Raw genomic sequence first — 24,367 nt, forward strand, 5'->3', positions numbered from 1 at the left:
TCCAGCTAACAATCTAGCAGCTGCGTTCTGAACAAGCTGGAGACTTCTTAAGGAACTCTTAGGACACGCTGCTAACAAGGAGTTACAGTAATCCAGCCTCGACGTAACAAATGCATGGATGAGTTTTTCAGCATCACTCTTAGAAAGTATATTTCTGATCTTAGCAATATTTCGCAGGTGAAAAAAGGCAGTTCTACATGCCTGAGATATGTGAGCCTTAAATGATAAATCCTGGTCAAGTAAAACCCCAAGGTTTCTAACTGTGGAATTAGGGGCTATACTTATGCCATCCAGGGAGACTATCTGAGCAGACAGAGCATCTCTGAGGTTTTTAGGACCAAGTATAATGACCTCAGTTTTTTCTGGGTTCAAGAGGAGGTAATTAATTGTCATCCAGGTCTTGATGTCACTGATGCAGGCGTTCAGTTTCTCTATCTGGTCATTCTGGTCAGGCTTCATGGATAAATACAACTGCGTATCGTCGGCATAACAATGAAAATTAATGCTGTGTTTCCTGATTATGTTTCCTAGGGGTAACATATAAAGCATAAACAGGATCGGTCCCAAGACTGAGCCCTGTGGGACTCCATAGTTGACTCGAGTGCACTGAGAGGAATGGCCATTTACATTGATCAATAGGTATAAATCATTCTGACAGTTTGGGGGAGGGGGGGGGGTCAAATATTTATACAAATCTTTCATTTGTTATGTGTGATTTCACTGAAAATATTTTTTAAAAACTCCACCTTTTCATCTTTTGATCTTTAAGTCTTCCCAGTGGTCTTTTCATTAATATTATGCCATTTTAAGCCAAAATCTAAAAAGTTGTGCCTTGTCAAGGACATAGTTTCTGCAGAGCAGCAGCAGTTTGTCAAAAACTCCTGAGTATACCGTTGGTATAGAGTAAGCCGGCCCCCATTTTCCATCATCCCTTGTTTTACGTGCTCTCAAACAAGCTCACACCCCAAACCTAACATTAGCGGTGCAACAAAAATGGTGAGCAATATTGGAGCTATCTAGCCGTACAGTTTAGAGCCAGATGCAGCTCAGACGTACATGGATCTATTTATCTACAAGTGCATCAGATAAGAGAGGAGCAGGGAACTTGTGGCCTACGATTGTAGGTCCTGTGTCATTTCTAGAAGCCATTTCAAATGACTTTTTATTCGTCTGCTCTTGATTTACAACAATTTGAAAAAAGAAATACTCAGAAAAGTATTTTAAAGCTGAATTTTCTTTATATATTTATGTCCACTACCATCAAAAAGATGCCTAAAGAACATGTTATACACACCAAGAACACAATTTCCAATGAAATGGCTCTTTACTTCTCATTCATCAAGTTAGCAGACAAGTTTATTTCAGAATGAAACTGTAGTTGGTTTCCATTGTTTGTTTTTCTGCAGTTTGATTTGTTTTATACTGTTTGCTTTGAATAGCTTGAATTTAACTTTGAGTTCTTAATTCTATTCGCATTCTGATTTAACACAACTTGATGAAGTTATCAAGATTTGTACAGATTGATGTTGCTCACTTTAAAAAAATCTACATAATTATAAATAATTCGTTTTCTGTAGGAAAATGAAGAAAAACTTGCGCAAAGCCTGTTTGACGAGTAGAAGCGAGGGACAAACTCAATAAAGGTAAGGTTTCGTTGACCCGGCCGGGTCCAGCTGTCACTCCAGCTCTCTTCTTCTTTCTGAGAAGCCCGAGGCCACTGCTGACGCTGCACAGCTAAATGCAGCTCACATGTCAGCCAGCTAACTAACAAACAATGGACTGAAACACAGATGGCTTTGACTGGAACACTGACATGCACCCGCGGGGTTCTGTAAATCTAGAGTGATTACTGGCCTGACGTGGAAGTAGCTGCAAGACACGAGACCAACATTACACTTCACCACTTTTACCTGCAAATGTCATCTTCAAGCAAAACTTCTTTCTAAGCAAACTTCATTCATTGCTTCATAATATTGCTGGGTTTAATTTCATAGACGTATTTCCACTTAAAGTAAAGATGGAAAGACCAATGACTACAACCCGAACCTTATTCAAAGAGGGTTTTTATACATAACATTTTTAAAATCTAGTTAACCTACCGTATTTGTGCCTGACTTAATTTACAATCATAGAAAAAGGTTTTCTTCGATGTAGTTTCCATTTGAGGTGACTCTAAGTTAGGCGGAGTACTTGATTTAATCACTAAACTATGTTTGAAAATGGGAACATTGGTGGGAAGAACTAAATGGATATACCGGTACTTGAAATATAGTTAGTAAGCCATTTAAAGACCTATAGATTTGATACTACCTCATCAATCAAGGACTACATCCCCAGTTTGTATTTTAATTTGGAAGTTTGTCATTTTTTTTCTGTATTTATACAGTCCCTGTGTATAATGATGCATTTGACTTTTGTTGAACCAGGTTAGAGAAAAACGTGCAAGTATGAACTTCTGACATCTGGGTTTAGTTCTTTAGACAAGCTTCACTCTGGAAGTCAGTGGGCTCCCCTTGGTCGGAACATGCCAAATTGTTCTCTTAGAGAAGTGGAAGAAGATCACAGTGGACAATAAGATAAAGTGTTGTACACTCTCAAAACATTATAAATGTAGCTGATTAGAAAAATGGATTTGGCGTTAGAATATTCTCCACAAAAGTTCCAAAAGAGACCAGCTTTAGTTGACAGAACAGAAAAGGTTAACTAAAACTAAAGTGGCGAATGAATATTTACAAAAGATCAAAACTATGTAAATGAAAAGTAAATGAAAAAACAAAATACGTGCAAAAAAAGAGACTGTTATAAAGTATAGTCAACATAATCAACAGTCAGGTTTCAGAACAACACAAACTAGCACTGAGTTTGTGCATAAGCATACAACAGCACACACACACACACACACACACACACACAAGCCCTTTGGTTCCAGTATGACATCAAGAAATTGATGATGCATTTCTGTTTTCTATAGAAGTTATGGAAGGTATAAAAGAGTGTTGTTTTTCTTAGAGCTCAAGCTGCAGCCACCTGTGTTTTCTGCCTTTGTGACTCCTTAGGGTCGCTGCACTGGGAACAACTGAACAGGTCTGAGAAAGTTTCCTCAAAGACCAAAATAGCACAGGCTGGAACCTCCCGAGCTGCTCAGCATGAATGTGCAGAGCAGCAGTCATGCACAGACATTTACTGCAATGCTCCATGCTGACATTGTTGACATCAAGTTGTAGCTTAGCTGTGTTGTTCATATTAGGGGGGGGGCTTGCGAGGTGGGATGAGGTAGAAGTCGTTCTATCTCCTGTTGCTGTAGCAACAGATGAGCCATAGGAGGGCTTGCTGCTTCATCTCCAAACCCAGACTGATGAAGAAGAGGCTTTCTTTTGTTAGATAGCTCAGATATGTGCTTATAAACATCAATCCGCCAAGATATTTTTGAGAAACCGCACTTCCACAAACCTGATAAAGCTAAAGAACATAGCTAGCAGATATTCTCAATTGCAGTTTCTTTGTTAAAAGTTGGCTTTTATTTTAGTATTAGGGATGTCCTAATCAGGTTTTTTGGCCTAGATTCATTTCTGAGTCATTTGATTTTGAACATCTGCCAATACTGAGTCCAGATATGATACTTTCATAACACAGTAGAAAAAACTGAATACATTTAAATTTAAAATAGAGGCTGTCTATTTCAATTTTATTCACTTTCTTTTATCATTTAACACTGAAATGATACACTTGGACTCGTTCCCAGGTACTACTCCAAGTCACTGGTTCAGATACGTGGACGACACTTGGGTCAAGATCAAAATCCAGGAAGTGGAGGCTTTCACAGATCATATCAACATGGTCGACAAGAACATCAAGTTCACCAGGGAAGATGCAAAGGAGAACACGCTAGCCCTTCTAAATCTGTGCAGTGATCATTGGAGAGGACAGACAGCTCAAGGTTGAAGTGTACAGGACGCATACTCACACTGATCACACACTTCAAACCACCCTTTACAGCACAAACTAGGTGTTATCAGGACTTTACAACACAGACCGCCCAGGACGTGCCAACAAGCTCTGACAGAAAGAAGAAAGAAGAGCAACATATCCGTCAAGCCCTCCGAACCTGTGGATATCCCAACTGGGCATTCACCAAATCCCAACATACAAGAAAACAAGACAAGAAGGAGCAAGAGCCTAAAGGGAACATTATTTCCATTCCTTAAATCTCAGGCCTGTCTGAAAAACTAAAAAGGATTTTCAGATAACATAACAGCTCAGTTCATCTCAAACCTGTTAATACTCTCAGACAAAAACTGCTTCATAAGGACAAAATTCCCAGCTACAAACAGAGCAACGTTGTGTACTCTATCCACTGCAAAGAGAACTGCAATGACCAGTACATAGGAGAAACCAAACAACCTCTACACAAGCGGCTTTACCAACATCGCAGAGCCAACTCAAGTGGACCTGAGTCTGCAGTACATCTCCACCTGAAGGCCACAAACCACTTGTTCGAGGATAGCGAAGTCCGAATTTTAGCCAGACAGAAAGGATGGTTTGAGCGAGGAGTGAAAGAAGCCATTTTTGTCAAGAAAGATAAACCTTCTCTTAATAAGAATGGTGGTCTCAGGTTTATTCTTCCATCCATCTACAGCAGTGTTCTGAAACCCAAACAAACCCAACCAGTTTCACCTAGGTCATTTACAGCTGAAAGAGATCCTCAAAAACCTACAAGCATGAAGGTTAACCTGCCACCCATACTGAGACACCCCACCCACCCCCGTCCCACCAAATCCAAACACACATTAGCCCAACCACACAGGAAAACACACAGCGATAAAATTAGATCTTCATCTATTCACAGAGGGATGCTCAGCTGTTCCTGTGTGCCCACAAACACACCGTGTGGCCTTTAGGATTTATCCTTCAACCCACTGATGGGAGCTCCCAGCACACATCCTAACACCCATCAGCAGCAGAGACAGAGCGACACGGATTCTCTGTTTGCACATGATAGCAAACTTGGCTCAGGTGGAAGCAGAAAGTCGCTGGCAGTTCAACAGAAGTCTTCCCACCACGTTGTGTTGCTCCTTTCAACATACATGTCTGTTCTGCTCATTGTATTCAGCTTTAAAGCTTCCCAAACATTTCCAGATGACAGCTCTGGAAAGCAGTGCAGACAAACATGGCTGAATCAGACAGAAGGGATTATGGGTACTTACAAACTGCCTCTTCTTGGAAGGCTCAGCTCCTTCTGAAACACAGACACAAAGAAAGACACTCTTAACTCACTGGTTTGATTATTCAAAGTCTTTGGGAGTGCTAATATTTCTGAATTTTCAGCATACAGACAGTGTAGATATGACAGAACAGAACATCAGTGAAGCTGTTCGGCCAGCAGGTGTCACTGTGAGATTACTCAAGATGCAACATGAGGACCAACACCCTGTTTTCTGCACCTGAATGTTTAATTGTAGTGCATGAAGAGAGCACTGCAGTCTGAGCACTCGAGGGTGTTACTATGGTAGTAACAAGTATATGAAGGACACAGCAGAGCTGCATGGCTCACAGCTTTATTGATTAACAGATGAGTGAAAAGCTGCAGACGTGGGAGAAGCGACAGCTACCAATTATTCTCACAGGGGGGAGACTGGTCCGGATGGATCAGATTGACATAGAGCCCTGATCCACTTATGAGCTGCAACCTGACCTCCTGAATTACAGCCTTTCCTGGAGAGCGGCACCTGGATGACAACCTGTGAGTCAGTCTGTGCGGTTTTGAGAAGTTTACACAGCGTGCTGCCTGGCTCATAAAGTAGGTCAACATCTGGTTTGACATAGAAAATCCCTGTTAACACCTAGACAAGCATCAAACGGCATGAATGGCGGAGAAATCCTCAAGTAGGAAGAACAAACTCTCAGCAAAAAAACACTTCCAAAATGACCCACTTAACATTTTCCTCCTTTAAAAAGAAACTATTTCCAACACTAACAAAAATAGCGAATTCCTCATTACACTTAAGAGAAACAGATTTCTTGGTTTTCCCAGAGACGTCTAGACTTAGCATGTGATGATGATGAGAACTGGCGCACCTGTTTTGACTCTGTCACACTTCTCGTCTCGTAACACTCACAAAAGCAAACGCACACAGTGTTCCTGTGTGAGGCGGCAGATAAGCCCCCTCTATCGCTTCATATCTCTGTGCAGAATGCTAATGGGCATAATGGAGTCTGGGTGGAGAAGAGTGAGTGGGTGCACAGCGGAGGTCTGCTGCAGAGAGTTGCTGAGCTGCGATGACATCCGTCCAAGCGCTGCTTTTCAAGTTTTAAATGGAACAGAGGAAAAAAAAAAAAAGTAAAAAATGAGCGTGTGTGCTTTTGTTTTACAAACCACTGTTGTTGCCTCAGTTAGTCCTGTGAATGTTGTCATCCAGATTCCAAACCCACTCAAATATTGTATTATTTTCTAAACTGGTTAAACGAGACCTGTGGTAGTTTCTGTGTTTTCATAGTTAAACATGATAAGCCCCGCTACGATCATCTTTTGATCTGTGTTCAAAGTGTTCCCAGTTGTCTATTAATTATGACTATGCTTGGCCATAATTTCAAAAATCTGTGTTGGATTCTAGGACATAGTTTCTGCAGAGTGCCAGGTGAGCTCTGTTTACTGCTCTCCTAGCTTCCAGCCCCTCACAACCCCAACCTAACATGACCGGTGCAATGGCAAGCAACATTGGAAGTATCCAGCTGTACAGTTTAGAGCCAGATGCCAGCTAAGAGGAGGAAAACAAAGGCGTACACGGATCTATTTGTCTGCAAGTAGATGATTCAGAATGGAGAGGAGCAGGGAGCTTGTAGCCACACAGCATTTTTCCATTTGCACCTGATTCACAACGATTTGAATAAAGGAGTACTGAGAAGTTTTAATCTTAGCTTTCATTATGTCCTCCTTAGTGAGAAAAATGTCACAAAACATGTTAAAAACACCGTTGTCATCTGAGTGGGTCTTCAAATACTGACATGAAATATCAAATTCTGCAGCAGCGTCTTTTTCTTTTACTTCCTGTTTGATGATTTTAAAATCTAAATCTTATTTTCACTTTTAGATCATGTAGAAACTTTTATCTAGAATGGATGGACAATTATCGCAACATGTGCTGCTCATTAATTAAACACAACAGTGATAGCCTTCAATATTTTTTTTTTTATGTTGCAACATGTAATTCATCTGTAAACGCTTTAATGCAGAGAAGGCTTTTATATCCCCCCCAGCTGGACTCTGCTGTGTGTCTTTGCAGCATCAATATAAGACGAGCAGAAGAAGAGCGTTGCGGTTTAATCACCCTCTGCTCTCAACGTCCATTCGCCCCCGCAGAGCTCCGCACACGTAAAATGAGGCTCATCTGAAACCCTCGTCTGACAGCTTATTGCATTACGGCCTGTTTTTCTGTGTGCTGTCACTGCTATCTGAGTGTTGAGCCCTAAGGGGGGATGGCCCCAAAGCCATGCTACTAAAAAATAACCAGAGGGGGGTCAAAACAGGCTCAACAGCCAGGCTCTGGTAAACGAACCAAACCGAGAGCTGTGATGAAATTATCCGTGGTGATGGAGAGTATCATCGCAACACAAGCCTGAAGCTTTCAGCCCATTGGAGAACAGGAGCTGATGATTCGCTCTAAAGCTGAGAGAGAAGATAGGGAGGGGAAAGAAATGAGGAGGATGGCTGCGAAGGCTGTAGATTAGCTAAAAAAATCTAAAGAACAAGAAAAATCGTGCAGTTTTATGTGATGAGAAGTCACCCAAAGAAACATCTTAGTTGCTCTTCTCTTTCATCGGGTCAAACCAGAAACTGTCATATGTTGGTGGATTTGTCTGTGCTTCTGATATCTAAGTTTAATCTATCTAAAATGTGTAAAAGTTTTTCATTCACAAATATATTTTTTATAGAATAATGTACATTCAAAGAATCACTAAAGTTGTTTTCTAGAAAAAAAGATCATCAAAATTAAAGTCTTGTTTTAGTTTTACCTTTTTTTTTTTCATTAGAAGAGTTCAGAGTAGTACTGCACCAGCCTCAAACTCCTGAATCGATTTGATTTTTACCCAGAAAATCTATTTATGTGACATGTCCATTATAAACCCATTTTATATGCTTTGAAATATACATTTCACATTTCCATTGATTTAAATGGAACAAAGACAGAACGTTCGACTAACATGATAAATTGTTGAATACAAGCTGGTTTTTACTGTGAAAAACAGTATAAAATAAATTGATTTCAATAAATAGATTTTGCAATATTTTAAGCTTAAACTGATTTAATTTGACAATTTGTGTTTTAAGCCCAACCCAAGAAAAAATTAGAAACTTAATGTTGCCAAAAACAATAAAACATAAAGCCTTAAATTACCGTAGCTATTAGCTGGTCTTGTAGCAATCCCAAGAAAAATTCTGGAATCCAACAGAGGCAAATAAACATCCCTTGATAGGCATGCAGAACGGACCAACAAAGATCCTAACACTGCACATGCGTGTCTGTTTATGACTATATATGAGAACTGGACTGAGTGACCCCTTCCCCCAGCATTCCAAACAGGAAGTACCCGCTGGCTCCAAAAAGCCAAAATCCGATAGACTTCTATACAGAAATAAAAAGCTATTACTCAGCCATTCTATTTGCCAGAAGAACCGTTTTGCTCTACTCATTATTTCAATTATATTTTGCTGTAGTGGAAGTTATTCAAGTTATAAACTGACTGACTCAATAAAAGTATGTGGACTCACGCCGAACAGTCGAAACGTTGGATCGACAGATTTTTGTGTAGCCCGCTTTTAAATGGTAGGAGTGAGCGACTGCAAGCTCACTCCTGATTGGTGAAGGTGGTTGCCATAGAAATGTTGACTCAGACAGACTCAGGCTAATCACTGCTTATCGACGTCGTCTGGCTCCAACATATGTATACTGTATATATGGTTGTTTCAAAAGTGGATCGTGTGCCAAAAAAGTGTGGGAAGCCCTGATTTAGAGGATTGTGTCATGTTTGGTTGTTTTGACTTTATACGTAGCTGCCTGACAAAGTGATAGACGAGCCAAATGCACATTAAAATCAAACCCAGTCAGAAAAGCTAACAAATCCTGGGCATAAAAGTACTAAAGTTACAAAGTTTATTGCTTAATGTGACTTGTGTTTATTTTAAGGTGTGCTTGGGGCTGTGCTTCAGCCTTTCCATTCCTAAGGTATAATTATAAAAGATTTCTTGTACAATAAAATTGTCCTCATCTCCTTTAAAAAAAAGGAAGTCTTCGTAGGAGAACAGAGTGGATATTCATTTAGCCACAGGTGCCAATTTAGACAATGGTGTTAATCAAAAATGATTTAATTGTTGCAGAACTCAAACGTTCAACCAAGATTTTTTCAAAAGGTTATGTGAAGAAAAATGGGAATCAGACTCTGGCTGCACAACTCTTTCATCTTGATCACAAATAAAAACAGGGTAGTTTTAGTCAGAAAACTTTCAGTTGCTCTCATGCAACAAAAGACCACACTTCTGTGGGTAACTGTGTGTTTGACTCACTTCAGTCTCTGTGTGCGGTTTCTAAATGAGCAGTGTGTGGTCACGCCAAGAAAGGGCTTGATGGTAATGACAGATTTGAGTTGAGCTAAAAACATGCAATTAGCAGAAGGATGCCAAGATCCACCGGAGACAGTAAGAGCAGCTGCAAGAATTTACTATCAACACTGTGAATATTGATGAGACGACAGTGACAACAAAGACTCCGGGGTAACACACATCCGGCATCTACACAAAACCCACTCACAGAAATGTTTATTTAATGATGACACAGAAACAGTGATAAGGTCTCAGGAAAAAGATCTGCGATAGAGATAAAAAAATCAGGCAAAGAACAAGTAAATCAACGTAGAACATGAATTGTGCGTGATTATTCATTCATTCATCTTCTAAACCTGTTTTGCCCTTCTCAGGGTCACGGACTGCTGGAGCCTATCCCGGCCACTCAATTACGTAATTTGAATGTGATATGTGTGCCGTATGCGCGATATTAAAGTTATACATCGGTGTACATGCGTAAAAACGTCCATTAGACATATGTAGACCGGTCATGGAAAGCCACAAACTTCAGTATGCATCTTGTAAAAATCATGCATTATTGTGTTAGATTTATAAAATAATTGCATATAAACTGCGTGAACTATGCATGAACTGTGTAATTCTCAACTGACAAAAAAGTTAAACCAGCTCCAAACCGAAATAATGTAAAGACCCGTCAGCTGAAACCCTCAACAGACATCTGCACAAGTGCATGTGACTACGGTTTAAGACAGGGCTAAAAACAACTCAAATATGTAATAAAACACTAAAGAAATTTGGTTTGGTTTTCATTCCAACACATTAATCGCTCATCACCTGTCTGTCTACATAGTGGCTTAATATCAGGTTGTGCAATCTAACCAGCTCAGCTGCTGGCAGCAAACTGACCCAGATTGACCTCAGATTATCAGAAATAAATGCCAAAAGTGACCCAACAACAGTGGACTGCTTATGTTTAGCTGCATAACAAACACCTACATAAAGAAAAGTAAGGAAACAGACTTCCTGATAGAAGCTTCACTCAGAGCAGACAGCTGTAATATAGTGTAACTGAGACAGTAGCTGGTGAATGTGGACGAAGATCCAGAGGTGCAGAGGAGCTTATTCCTGCGTAACACTTTTCACAACAGGAACAAAAGCCTAACTCAATGAGAAGACCTGTTTGAGACTTTTGTTTGGGACGTACAGGTCAACTGGACTGAAATTTGTTTTACTTTCACAATTTTAATGCTGCAAATCCCAGAGTGCAATGTGGATCAGCAGATTACCAAACAGAGCTGTTGCACAATGTTTAGTAAAAGGAAACCTGTCTGACACGCACTGACATCCTGTGGTCAAGTTAGAAACAACAACTCTTCTTTTCAAATAAATGACTTATGGGTCACAAAGACATACTTCTTTGCTTTTCTGGTGTTCCAAAAAATAAACATCTTTTTCTGTTTTGAAGCTATTCTAACCAACAGAAAAACTTGAATACATCGATTTCTGCATATATCATTCAAAAGCCTCAAATTTAAACTACAGCAGAAGGTTGATAAATGCAATAATAACCAAAAAAATCTGTGCTGCGTCACTTTTTTAATCATCATTCTCTTAAGATCCAGTTAAGACAAAGCTAGCGGCCACATCCTCTGTTGAGCTGCAAAGGTTAACGTTTTCAGATTGACAGTGAGGCTGCAAAAAACAATACGCCCACTTTAATGAAGACAGGGCTTCACGGGACAATAAAGCTTCCGTAGGGGAATGAACTAATTGTTTTAAGGACACGAGCTGCTGCGTCCTACTGAAGTCTGCTGGGCGGTCTCCAGGAGAGGCTCGCAGTTGCCGGTTCAGACCCGCTGGGACCTCTGAGGCTCTAACAATGGGGGTGTTAGCGGGAGGCCAATGGGGGTGGAAGCGTCCCCGCTAACACACTTTACGATCGAAGTGCATTATAATTCACTTGAGTCCTGCACTGACACGTTAACGCAACTAATCTCCATTACTGGCTAAGAAAAGTGTGCGTGAGCGTGCGTCACCAGGGGGCAAAGACATCCATTTAGGAAGCTTTTATTGTTCTGCCTCAAACACTAATAACAGGCAGTTTGTGTGTCCAATCACTAGGAATGTGTTGTGCAGCTACACAGTCATTATCAGCATTTGCATATGCTGTGTTATTGTACAATGTCTCTGTGTGTAGAGAATGGGGGGGGCTTATTTGTGACCCATCCATTAGAAAGCCTGAAGGTAACAACATAAAAACACCATTAAATAGGAGCTTATTAAAAAACTTCAAAGACTTTAAACCAAAGTATTGTTCCAGGATCCAAAGGAATCATGAATGTAGCATTATTTAGAATCAAGATATTTTTATGACACATGAATAAACTCAATTGCTTCATTCTTTTTTACACTTATGGAGCCAACAAAGAAGTCCAAATATTTCTAAAAATTGTTCATACCATCTTTGTTTCATTTTAAATTCAAATTTAACTTTATTTATCGAGCACATTTCCTGTTGCACAACACCTTGCAGTGTTTTACATCAAAAAGAAAAAATATATTATAATAGATCATAATCTCAAAAAACACCACACATGGACACATCAAACCAACAGAAACAGAAGAAAAAGTTAAAAGAAACACTAAAAATCCAACACAAAGCTAACAGGGCTCAATAGCAACAGAACGAGGTGTAAATATACTTAAAAGCTAAGCTAAAAAGACACATTTGAAGTTTTTTTTTAACTTCCACAGCAGATTTTTAAAGTTTTATTGACTAAATAAAGATGATGTGACAGAATTTGTTCTGGGTAAAAAACACAAAAATGTCAGAGGAGGTTAAACAGCTTTTTCACTTTTTAAAGGCAACGCCGCTGACACCTGTGCCCGCTAAAGCTCACCTGTGTCTTGATGAAAGCTGTCTGCAGCCACACGCTAGAACTGTTCACCTGCAGTTCCTCATGAATCGTTATCAAGCTCCTTTATCTCCTGTGAATTCTGCTGCATTCTGTCTCCATTGCCAGTTTGTAGTCGTTTGTTTAAATTCCAGCAAACCTTCAGGTTTTGTCAAGTTCATGTTTCTGACCAAGCTACGCCCCCGACCACGTCTCTGCCTCGTCATTGGTCAGCCTTCAATCAAGTCATCGTCAATCTCTTAAAACCTGTCAATAGCTGTGTGCAGACTAGTTGTTGGTGTGTGTAGGTGTGCATGTGAGAACTAAGTCATGCAATTTACTTATGACACACTTATGTTATGACACTTTATTATCAACTCCCACCCCCAACCCCACCCATCTCCCCCATTTTAACCCCTTATCCCGCATCTCCAACATCCCACTCTGTCCTTCTCATTTTGTTCTCCGTCCGGTCCAACAAGGGATGCGTATAAACAGAATTATTATAAATAAAGCCTCAATAACAAAAGGGGATTATACAAATATACACTACGTTTGTCTGAAGATCCGTAAACCCCTATTGTAACAGTAAAACCAACACAAGAGGCCTTCAGCTCTGATCTGCTATCTCAGCTGTTGGACCGAGTTAGCGTCAATCTCACTGTTGTCAACTAAGTTTCCATCATTCACCAAGCTCCTAAGAAGCCTCTGTTTATTCCTCCAGTTCACGTCCTCGATGAAGTTTTCCAGAGTTCCCACGCTGGTCCCCCAGCCTCTTTACGTTTTACGGCTCTCTGTGCACCTCTGCTGTTTTACCAACAACAAACCCACAAGTTATACAGATTATACAGTTACACAGATACACTTCCTACCCCCTGCTTGGTTTCTTCCTCAAGTTCCATGACTTCTTTCACTGTCCCCTTTAGGAAAAAACAACATTCTACCCCCACCATTCAAATTTATTGATGGGTCTTTAGCACCATATTTTTTGGTGTCTAAGTGTGTGTGTCTGTGTGTGTGTGTGTGTGTGTGTGTGTATGTATATATATATATATATATATATATATATATATATATATATATACAATGTCCACTTATGTTTCATGAAGCTAAGTAAGCATCAATGTGTTACGGTAGTGAAGCGAGGAAATATACGACTTATTTCTTCTTTATTATGCATTTTTTGGCATCTGTGACTTCAACTCCGGAGTGACTTGTAGTCTAAAAAACATGGTAGTAACCTGCCTTGTCCTGAGTTTCTTCTGGGTTTTCTGTTTTCTCAGCATTGAGGCGCTATAAACTTGCTTAATAGTTTAACCAACTATATACCCAATTCACCAAAATGATGGTTAAATCAAGTCTGTGCTTTTGAGTAGATGATGTTAACAGATATTTTTGTCTCTCCTAAAGATAGGCCTTCATGTCCCATTTTCCTCCAGCTGCACTGTTAGCTGCTCATGCTTCCTTTGACGCTCTATCAAACAGACAAATGGATGCCCAGAAATGTACAATTATCTGGGGCAGCATGTCTGTGCTCGCCCCTCCACAGAAAAGACAACCTGCTAATTAGTTTCAGCTGTGAGGAACATCAGCGCGCACCCCCAATGAAGGAAATAAAAAAAAGGCAAATGTGGCCTCCTCAGCTCGCCTATCGCGAGACGCTGACTGGTGCGAGCGTCCTCCACCGAGCCACTGAAGCTGCTATCAGTGCCGGCAGAGAAAACACGCTAATCCTAATTAGAATTTACACATTCAAATGAAATCTGCAACGCCTCACTGGAAGGGTTTTATCAGTACATAATACGCTGAGGGAGCGGCAGCGTGGGGGGGGGGGGGGGGGGGGGGGGGAGGGAGTGTTGCAGACTGGCAGGTGGATTAAAAACGGGTTTTGTGACAACAGCTGAAACAAAAGAGCAGTCGGGTGTCTGTTATGACAAGGTGAGCTTGGGTCGGTGACAGAGATGTTATTGGAACCTATTCTTGAACTGACCAATCACAGCTTCTGCTTTCCAATCTAAGCTTGTACTTAGAGCCCAGCAGCCACTATGTGCACCCTAATGAAAGAATTATCATAAAGGACTCCGGCTGCTGAGACTCCTGGCATTTTGGACGCATTCCCCTGAGATAGTGAATCAGCAGAATGGTGGATGAAGCTCAGCTTCAGAGATAAAAAAAAAAAAAAAAAGCTGGAAATGTAAAACATTTCTCCACCTCCTGGTTTTGTTTTAGGTAAATCAATTTGTTCTCCCAACATGGGACTAATTAATTAGTTATTTTTAATTTGCCACCTCCTTGTTTGAGCGTCAGAGGAAAGTGATGCTCATCATTTGAGTCTCTTTATAAGCAATAATGATGTCCTCTTTCTTTCTGAAGACAACTTTCTGAGCAACTAAGTCCAAAAACTGATCTATTAAACATTCACTAGTAGGTTTGAACATACAACTCTTGTGGAATTTGCTTAGAGGTCAACTAAATCCTTAGTCACATGCACCGGCACAGGGTGCTGCAGGTTTTCCAGGCCGCATTGGCTCCCTATTGATCGAGCACAAATGCTGCACACACGGAGTATGCAGGTGATCCGTAAGTACCCATAGGATGCTCCTAGGATACCCTCACAAAGTACACTGTCTAATTTCCCTAAATTCTAACAGTCACACAGCACGGGCCAGGCACACCGATGCAGGGAAAAAATGAAAAATCTGCGTACCGCTACTTCACCCTTAAATACCCGTGTGTGTTGCATAAGTATTCTCTACGACCCGCTCATCAGCTTTTTTGCTCTACAGGTTTACTGAGTGGTTTATCTTAAACCTGCCTTACCCATAAAGGTTTGCCCTTTTTTCACCCGCAGACAACCACTATCCACCGTCAACTGCAGCTGTGAGTACGTCTTAAGGTTTAACAATAGAGACTTGAATCCTGAACATTTTATTCTAATGTCTCTTCTTCCATCATCACCTTCAGCTGAAACTCCAGAAATTCCCAACCAAACTCTCTGCTACCAGAAGACATAAAAGGCAGCCATATGGGCCTGCTGAGCACTGCGGATGGATTAACCTGCTGGAAAACAGGGAGGAGAACAAGCCTGAGAGGCTGTTCCTACTCAGGTCATCATATGATCCCACCTTATGTCCAGATTGAACGCTGTCACCAGTTAAGAAGAAATAAGTCCGCCTGAAGAGACTCCATTACGACACTCGTGCACTCATGCCCATCATCACATTGTGTTTTAGGCCCCATTAAAAACACCCTCTGGGTTTTTTGGGAGGGGGCCTCTGGGACTTTGAGAATTAGCCTAATTATCCTAGTTAATAATCCAGAGCTGATGTTCTCCCAAAGCTGAACAGAACAGTTAAAAAAGCACTCCTGTAGATCCGAGCATAAATAAAACACTCAAACTGCTTTTCTTAATGGCAGTACAAATCTATAGGGTTTGCACTTGTTCTTAGCAAACGCACTCCACCCCTTTTAAAAGAGCCTTTCCAGCTTTTCTAGAACTTAAAGATACAACTTATTTTTTGTAAAGTGATTTAATAATAGTGATTAGGGCTGCACGATATGAGGAAAACTCGCGATTTCCAATACTAATGATCAATATTGCGATGACAGTCTAACTTGCAATACATGAACAAATAGCGAAACAACCAAAAACATCAATTCCATTTCACTGTAGTTTAATTTAAATATAAGAGTCAACATAACTTAAATTATACTCCAAATGAAACTAGTCTACATGGGAGGCGAGCATTTTAATATAGAAGGGCTTTATCTGATTGGTCAAATGCTTTAAGAAATGTATTTGATTCACTAAATTTTTTAAGCTATCATAAGATTGTTTTTGCACATTTAAAGTAACCATTTATTGCGAACTTTGCCATCTTTTGCGACATGCATATTGCACAGCTTGATATCGCGTTAACGATAATTTTTCGATACATTGTGCAGACCTAATAGTGATGTTTATTAACAGTATTTGATCTAAACAACCATAAATGGATTTCCATTTTGCTAGTGGTGTAGTGGTTTGCACTCCTGCATCACAGTAAAAAGGTTCAGGTTGGGATCCCGACTGAGACCTTTTTGTGTAGAGTTTGCATGTTCTCTTCCTGCATGTATGGGTTTTCTCCGGACACAGCAACTTTTCACTTTTTAAATATCTAAAACTTTTTTCTTCCAATCAACCAAATTTTCCAAGATTTTAACCTGCATGGCATTCGTCCAAACAAATGATAAATTCTATGCTAATGGATTGGTATCAGTTAAAAAGTTCAACCTATGGAATATATTAAAGGATAAGAGATGCAGGTTGTCCCAGAAATGAGGCAATTATTAGATAAAAATGAAAAGGAAGAAGAGATTGGATGATTGTGGCAGCACTGCAGCGACTGCCTTCACTAATGGCCTGATGGGAATTCACCCAGACAGACAGGGTGAGACAGCACCTCCCCTCTACTCCCTGCATAATGTCTAGACAGACAAAGCGGTTGGTTCAGGACAGCTCAGTCTAAAAAACGTTTTTTTTTATTTGAAGGGTATTTGTAAAGACTCAAGTGGAGGTTCACCTGCGTTTTAGTGATTTTTGAAGTTAAAAAAAGTGACAATTACAAGGTAGAATTGAGTGTTTGCACACTTTCAGGTATACTGTGGAATTACTGTTTGACATAATGAACAATATGTTAAGAAAAAGGGGCTAGGGTTGTAGTAAAAGTTGGATGTCAAGCATTGCTACAAAAAAATTCCCGTTATGAAGCAAATTGTAAAGTAGTGAAAAAAATGCTCAAAAAGGCCTCAGACAAAGATTTGAAAATATTTTATCTCCCATAAATGTTATACAGGGTTTTACGTTAAAGTGGGAGAGTAGAACTTCTGTAAAATATCAGCTTTTCTTTTTTTTTCTTTTTCATATTTTTAAGTACCCTGCACCCCTCTGAGGCATCCTCACTTTTCAGGAGTGCCACGCTCTGATGTGTGGCACTTCAGAGGCCTATTTGAGAGAAATAACACAAACGCGTGCAGGCAGGGAGCAGCTTCATGAAAAGGTGAAAAGTGCTTTTGAAAAGAAAGGGGGTGTGATGTGCGCGACCCAGTTTTCTGCTGAGCTCTCAGCCGTCGTGAACCTCTCTGCTTTCGTGAATCCAGCAGGCAGTGTTCACATAAATTTTGCAATAACAAGCGTTCTGCACAGAGGAAGAGAATTGAAGTCATTTTCTGTTCTTTTGTGCATGTTTGTTTTTTCTCCGCCGCGGCCCTCCCCGCTCCTGCAGTTTCAGTTCATAATCAGAAAAAGTTTGCTCTACCGGTCATTACGTCTTCATTCAACAGAAAAATACTTCAATTTGCACCTTTCTGCTGTAAAAGTCCCTTATGCCTTCCAAAGAGTAGCTGTCGTGCTGCTTGTGTTCACACCACAATCAACACCCAGATTTCACATTTCATCTACCTTTAAATCAGGTTTTAATGTTTTGTTTTTTTTTGATAAAATGCTGGCAGGCGCACGCAGCTGTAACTTCTCCAATTCAGCTTCTTAAAATTCACCTGAATGAGGAACAAAGGCATTCAGCAGGAGGCAAGAAAACTGTAGGTTCACATCAGAAGCAGGAGAAACTGAAAAATTCTTAAACTCAAAACAGTCACGTCTAACACTTTGATGTCTGCATTGTAGGAAACCTCTGCTCTGAAGAGGAAAAAAAGGAAATGATGAAATGCTGAGGCAACAAAGCAGGAAGGGAACTTCCTGTAATTGCATCAATCGCACTGAGTGATGAAGAGGATGACTTAAATCTGGGAGGGAATATGAGAGGATTCTGTAAGACAAATTCTGAAGAAGGTGCTGTGAGATCATGTGATCGGTGCGGATTTTCACAGACACTCAGGACCTATCCGCCACTGAGGACCTCGGTAATTATCACCCTCCGTCAGAGATTTTTGCTCTCCACAAAAGTTAGGGATCTAGGAAACCGGCTCAGCCGGCTGGAAGAAAACTTTCAGGAACTTTAGAAACTTCATGATTAACGTAAGATCTACTCAAATGAAAATGTTCTTGGTGTTTTTAGCATGTTCTTCTGATGATGGAAGACATACAACAAGGAATTTAAGCTTGAAATTTTGTTTCTGAGTATCTCTTCATTCAAATAGCTGTGAATCAGGAGCAGACGAAAAAATGCTGTTTAAAAAAGAGAATATCTGGGACGTAAAAAATACGCTGGGCAGGCAACAAGCTCCTTGTTCCGCTTCAAAAGAGAGTTCTCAGCACCAGGAAGGGAAATCGGGATGAGGTTGCTACACCTCAATAGCCCCGCCCACAACTTAGAGACAAATTTTTAAAGCAGTGCCTATGGCAACACACATATAAGCACTAACTTCCAATAAAAAGTCTACATAAACCAGGTTAACCTTTGACCAGGGACTCTCCGTTTTGGCAGTGAAGCAGTGAAACTCGCCGAGCTCAGAGGGCTTCGCCTTTTCACACTGAGCCTCTTCCTACTGTAGGTGGCGGATAGGGGCTGGTAAAGAAAAAAAAAAAAAGAAGAAGAAGCCCCTCCCTGCTTTTCCAATGTGAACAGCATGGGCTAAACATGCGTTCAAAAATCTGCATCAAATGCCTGGTGTGTGCGTGGCTTAATTAACTCCTGCTGCTCTGCAGAAACTATGTCCTAATAAATGACTCTTTTTTTATTTTGTTTCAAAATGACATAATCATTATTAAAAGGCCACTGGGAACGCTTTTACAATTGATCAAAAGATGATCAAGGAGGGACTTTAAAAGACCTAATTATGGAGCGTTGTTTTCCTAAGGTGTGGTTACATTCTCAAGGAAAACACGTCATCACTGACTTTCACAGGACTGCAGATTTACTAACAATAATTAGGCATTTTAATCCAGTGAGTTTTCTTTGTACATGCCAGAGAAGAAAAGAGCTCTCCGACAGCAAAAGAAATAAAAAGGCCAGAAAATGTTGTTTTAGTATAAATACTGTACACGACAATGTTTGTTGTAGCCTGAAGGTAATTGTGTTGCATTTGGGTTCTGAGCAGCAAAACGTCTAGACATTCAATTTCACCTTTTGAAGTTTGCTACCCGCCGGTAGGAGGTGGCCGCGCGTCAACTTAACAGGATGAGACGACAAGCAGGAGCAAAAGGATGAAGAGCAGAATTCAATCCCAAAGCAGTGGAGTGTTTTTGCATCCTCAGGACTGCAGCATCTGCATCCTGTCGGCTCTTAGCCCCGGCAGGTCCATGAGGATAAGCGAGGTCGATTTTGTTTCGGCTTCTTCAGTCGTTAACCATTGATTAGTTTTATTGTTCTTGAAGACGTACACATCATTAATTATTCCTGTGATAAATACAAACTGTCAGATTAAAAGAAAAAAAGAAAATATTCAAAGGTAAAATTTAAAAAAATGAATACAAAGAAAGATTCCTGAAACATTTGGAGATGTTTCTGGACCTAAATCCTTAGAGGTTTGGAATTTTATTAGGTTAAAAAACTATAAAGTATGGAGCATTTTGCTAATGTCCATAAGAAACCACCTCTTCCCAAATATATTTACTGTCAAATGTCAAAAAAACAACAACAAAAAAATAACATCTGAAGGAAAAGCGATGTACTTTCCATTATTATTCAATGACATTAGTAAAAAAGAAACATACTAAGTCATTGAAACAGAAACGGTGTCCACATTGTTTTTAAAATCCAGGGCACTAGAAAGTCAGCACTGTGTAGTTTTGTAGTACCGGTAGTGTAGCGGTAGTATCGGTAGTCTTAAAATGGCTGTAGCCTTTGACTGACAGACATCAGGGATAGAAAACTACAAAATAAAAAAAATTTTTTTTTGCTCATCTCCTCATAATATTAAATCAAACATGATTTTATGCAGTCGTTTTACTGCACAATACTGACATCTTTGACAGTATCTGACAGACTGGAATTTTTTAAATATGTTGGCCAGTAGTAGCCCTGCACAATAAATCGCAAATTTATCGTTATCACGGTATCAAGCTGTGCAATCCGTATATAGCGAAAGTCGGTAAAAATAGCGATAAATGGTTACCTTACATGTGCTAAAACAATCTTTCTGGCAGCTTGAAGTATTTAACGTATCAAATGAATCCCTTTACGTTGTTGACCAATCGGATGGACCCCTTTTATGTTAGATGTTCACCTTCTATGTAGATGAGGGTCATTTGGAGTGTAGCCCTAGCCAGTAAACCATTTTTCATTTAATTTATTTAAAGATACTCTGATTTAACCAAACACCAAATCAGCACAATAAAATCAAAGGTTCTCAACTTATAAATGCAAATCAGGCAGAAAATGTTAGATATAAGTAGAGGAAATCATTGCAACAAACCATCAGGGCAGGATCATAATGCAGAGCAAACCACAACAACCTGAATTAGGGCCAGAAGAAGGACAGAGGAGACACAAGCATCTGTTCACTTCCATGTCAGATGTCAACATAAGACACTAACAAGCTGCAGGTGCCGCAGTTTCAGTCTAGCAACAGACATATTACCAAACAGAACAATATTTACGGGAAAATGTTAAAACCCATTCATACAAGCTAATGATGTGCCGTTTGTCCTAAATGGGGGGAACAAAAAAAGTATATTAAAAGAAATGGTGTTTTTGGTGTTTTGGCATTTTTGTCATGATAGAAGACACAGAAAGGGAAAAAAAAGTTCATATTTGTGACGCAGCAACTGAGATAGGCGGGCCAATGTCTTCCAGCTCCATTGTAGTGGTTGAAGTCGGACTTTAAAGTGCAGATTAGTGGCTTTGCCTGCAGTTATTCACAACTTCTATAACGATAAGGCACTTTTGAACCATCATAAATTCCTTTAAGAAAACCCTTTCTTTTTTTTTTTTTTTCTGAAAATTTGCTGCATGACAAAGTGGTTCAAAAGAGTTTAGAAAGGTCTTCATGGCTACTTTCCTCACCTGAATTTTGAAAGTATATTTACTATATCAAATGATAAAGCCTCTGAGCTTCAGATATTGTTGTTGTGTTTTGTTTTTCTCAGACACTGAAACTAAAATTTGATTATCAACATTCTCAGTGGAGTTTATTAATATTTTTTCTTCAGGGAAGAATTCATGGAAAATAATTGGTCATAAAAGTAAATGTTTCTAAATAATGTGTCATAACTAGGGGTGTGACGATAACCACACATTTTTATTTATTTATTTATTTATTTTTGCGTTTTGAAAGTTACAGGACTGCATATGGTGTGTGATTTGAACTATAATAAACACATTCATCTTTGCTAATAATTTACTTTTCCTGCGATTCCTATGTTCAAACTTAAAGGGCTTCTGGGGGAAAAAGCCTGTGCTATCTTGTGGGGTCCAGATGACCCCACCCTTACATTGACGTGTTCTCCCTACCATGACAAAGGTGGATAAAGGTGGAAAGATTTCATGTAATCCATGGACACCAGTGAAGATCACAAATCATTGAAGAAAAAAGGTTCAGAGCACTGTCAAGTGGGTCTAGATGACCCAACTCCCAACGTTAACGTGCCAAGGCACATTAACGCCACAAGGGTGAAGAATCAGCCCCTCCTGTCTAGGACCCTTTACGGGCCGGGCAACCCAAAAACCTGCAGCATCTGTACGGGTCAACTCCCGTTGTGATCGTAACCATTCAGTCGTAGCTCACTGGTGAGTATAGAAACACAAATTGAATCAGAAGACTGCAAGTTTTTTCTGCTGCCTCAGCTTGCTTTTTGACCAAAATAAACCTTCACCAATACTTCCATCATTTCTATCCTAGAGATGCCGCTTTCATCTGAGAAACACGTTTGGTTTAATTCATCTGTGTTTGTCAGATGGTTCTAGAGAATTAAAACCAGCTGATGATGATGAACAGGCCAGAAACAGCTGGTGTTGGGAGAATGTGACAGACATTCCCTAGCAGCCCATGCACTTTCATCCTGGCATGCAGCATATTCCTCCAACAATAAGGCCTCTGTGTGCTCCACGTAAGCCGAATCCACCCACACTCAGCTAGGAGGACCCATCTGCTGGCGTTAGCAGTGAGAGACTTCCACGGCACATTTTTACACCGGAGAACGGCTCCCCAGACGAGCTCCTGCTCTTCCAGCTGCATCAGCTACTCTTTCACTGATTGACCACACTCACAGGCCCGGGCACAAAGAGGGGTACATCTGCTGAGCTCATGAGTTGCACCCTGGGTAGTTAATTAACAGATTTGTGATGCATACCAGGAACGGGGAGGGGGGTGTTACATAAACACGTGTGGGAGGAAACATTTCAGAAAGTATGACAGCTCAGGCACCAGAATGAACCCGATCAGCCTTGAGAAGAAGCAGAGAACACAGAGGGGACAAACTATTCAACGGATAATTTGCATGAGGTTTTGGTGAAACAAAGATAACCTTTGGACGGTAACAGTAACCTCAACCAGCAACAGTGACCTCAGAAGAACTTCTGATCACACGGAGAGACTATAACTCATTTTATGAGTTGCCAAAGCTAACTATCTGACTGGACACCATCAATCAGGACCTCAGCTTGGGCCCCTGATGTGTTGGTGATGCAATCAGCGGGTGCAGTTTCAAACAACCATGGAGGAACATCGGAGCGTTCTCCTTTGTTCTCCTTCTGAACTTTATGATATTTTTCTCATTTCACACTTATATACAATGATCCTCTAATTGCATTCTCATATTCATTTATTCCTTCCTCGGCCTAAAGAAAGAAAGGCGGTAGACGTGAATTTGACATGCAAATCGTGTTCGGTGTGAACGTCTATATAAATTACTGAATGCTTAAGAATTGAGTTGACGATCAAATGCTTTGTAAAGGACAACAGTTTATATGCAAAACAAGGCTTACAAACTCTGAAATAACTAATAACTAGATAACCTTTGACAGAACTGGAGAGGAATCTAGGTCCAGAACATGGACCGAAATAAGTTTAGTTTTAAGGGAGGGACATCTGTACAGTCAACCTTTTTACTCTGACTTTCAGTTCAGTTCTCAAATTTCGTGAAAGAAAATAATTTACATTATTTTTAAAAATTATAATTGTCAAAACACTTGCTTGAGCTTGTGTTGACTACATAGTAAGAATATTTCTAAACAGTGTAAATTAAATATTGGTTACTGCTTTTTTTTAAATCTAAGACTTTCTCTTCTCTCCAAGTGGCTAAAGTGACTTTGTCGCCTTTTGGATTTTTGCTTTTATTGTGTTAAAACATTCTGTCAACAGACAAAAGAGAAAAGACGAATGTTGTGATGAAAATGCAATTTATAGTTAGGTGTAAACTAAGAGACTACAAAAACCAGTTCTCTTCCTTTTGTAATTGTTGGCAAAATAATAATCTGCATGATCAATAGCCATTGAAAACGATTAAAAAATAAAAATGTAAACATTGAGAAGGATAGGGGGAGAAAAATTAAGAAGATACACCATTTTTCAAAGCTCCTAAATAAGCATCTACATCTCTGAAATGATCAGAAAGTCCATCACCAGGAGCTTCGTCATATTTAAAGCGCCAGAGTAAAAGTAAACTTCAGGCTTGATGTATTAGCTGTTTTGCATCTTCTAAAGATATTTAAATATATTTGTGCCTAAAAGTTCGGCAAAAATCAATCCAGCACTGATGGAAACTTAGACTCTTTTTTTTTTAGCTAAAACTGGAAAAAAACGTTTTTTGTGGTACCTAAAACATTCCCATTTGCTACTTCCAGAAAAGACATTTTTGGCTGACTTTAGTGTTAGTCGGCCAATCGGATGATTCTAAATCCAGGTGAAATCAATTTAGGCTCCATTTGGTTGATCTTATCGATCTAAATCCAAACAAGTGAGTGTAATTACTCAGTTTAAATGAATTTCATGTGGCACAATGCAGCTCCGGCAATCACAA

General features: G+C 39.9%; 1 protein-coding gene across 11 annotated transcripts in view; it reads right to left on the bottom strand.

Annotated features, from left to right (window-relative positions):
• Positions 1-24,367, bottom strand: part of mast2 (microtubule associated serine/threonine kinase 2) — a 191,548-nt gene that overhangs the window by 62,919 nt on the left and 104,262 nt on the right. For 9 of the 11 annotated variants that reach the window (XM_011474291.4, XM_011474290.4, XM_078946193.1 and 6 more), the window contains one exon: positions 5,205-5,236. In XM_011474291.4, coding sequence (XP_011472593.1) covers positions 5,205-5,236 — 32 coding nt within the window. Of the gene's footprint in view, positions 1-627; positions 2,047-5,204; positions 5,237-24,367 lie in introns of those variants that run through there. The other 2 variants (XM_020702567.3, XM_023954413.2) reach the window with 1 other exon arrangement.

This window comes from Oryzias latipes, chromosome 4 (genome assembly GCF_053564925.1).
Source record: "Oryzias latipes strain Hd-rR chromosome 4, Olatipes_Hd-rR_3.1".
In the NCBI taxonomy this organism is placed as follows: domain Eukaryota; kingdom Metazoa; phylum Chordata; class Actinopteri; order Beloniformes; family Adrianichthyidae; genus Oryzias; species Oryzias latipes.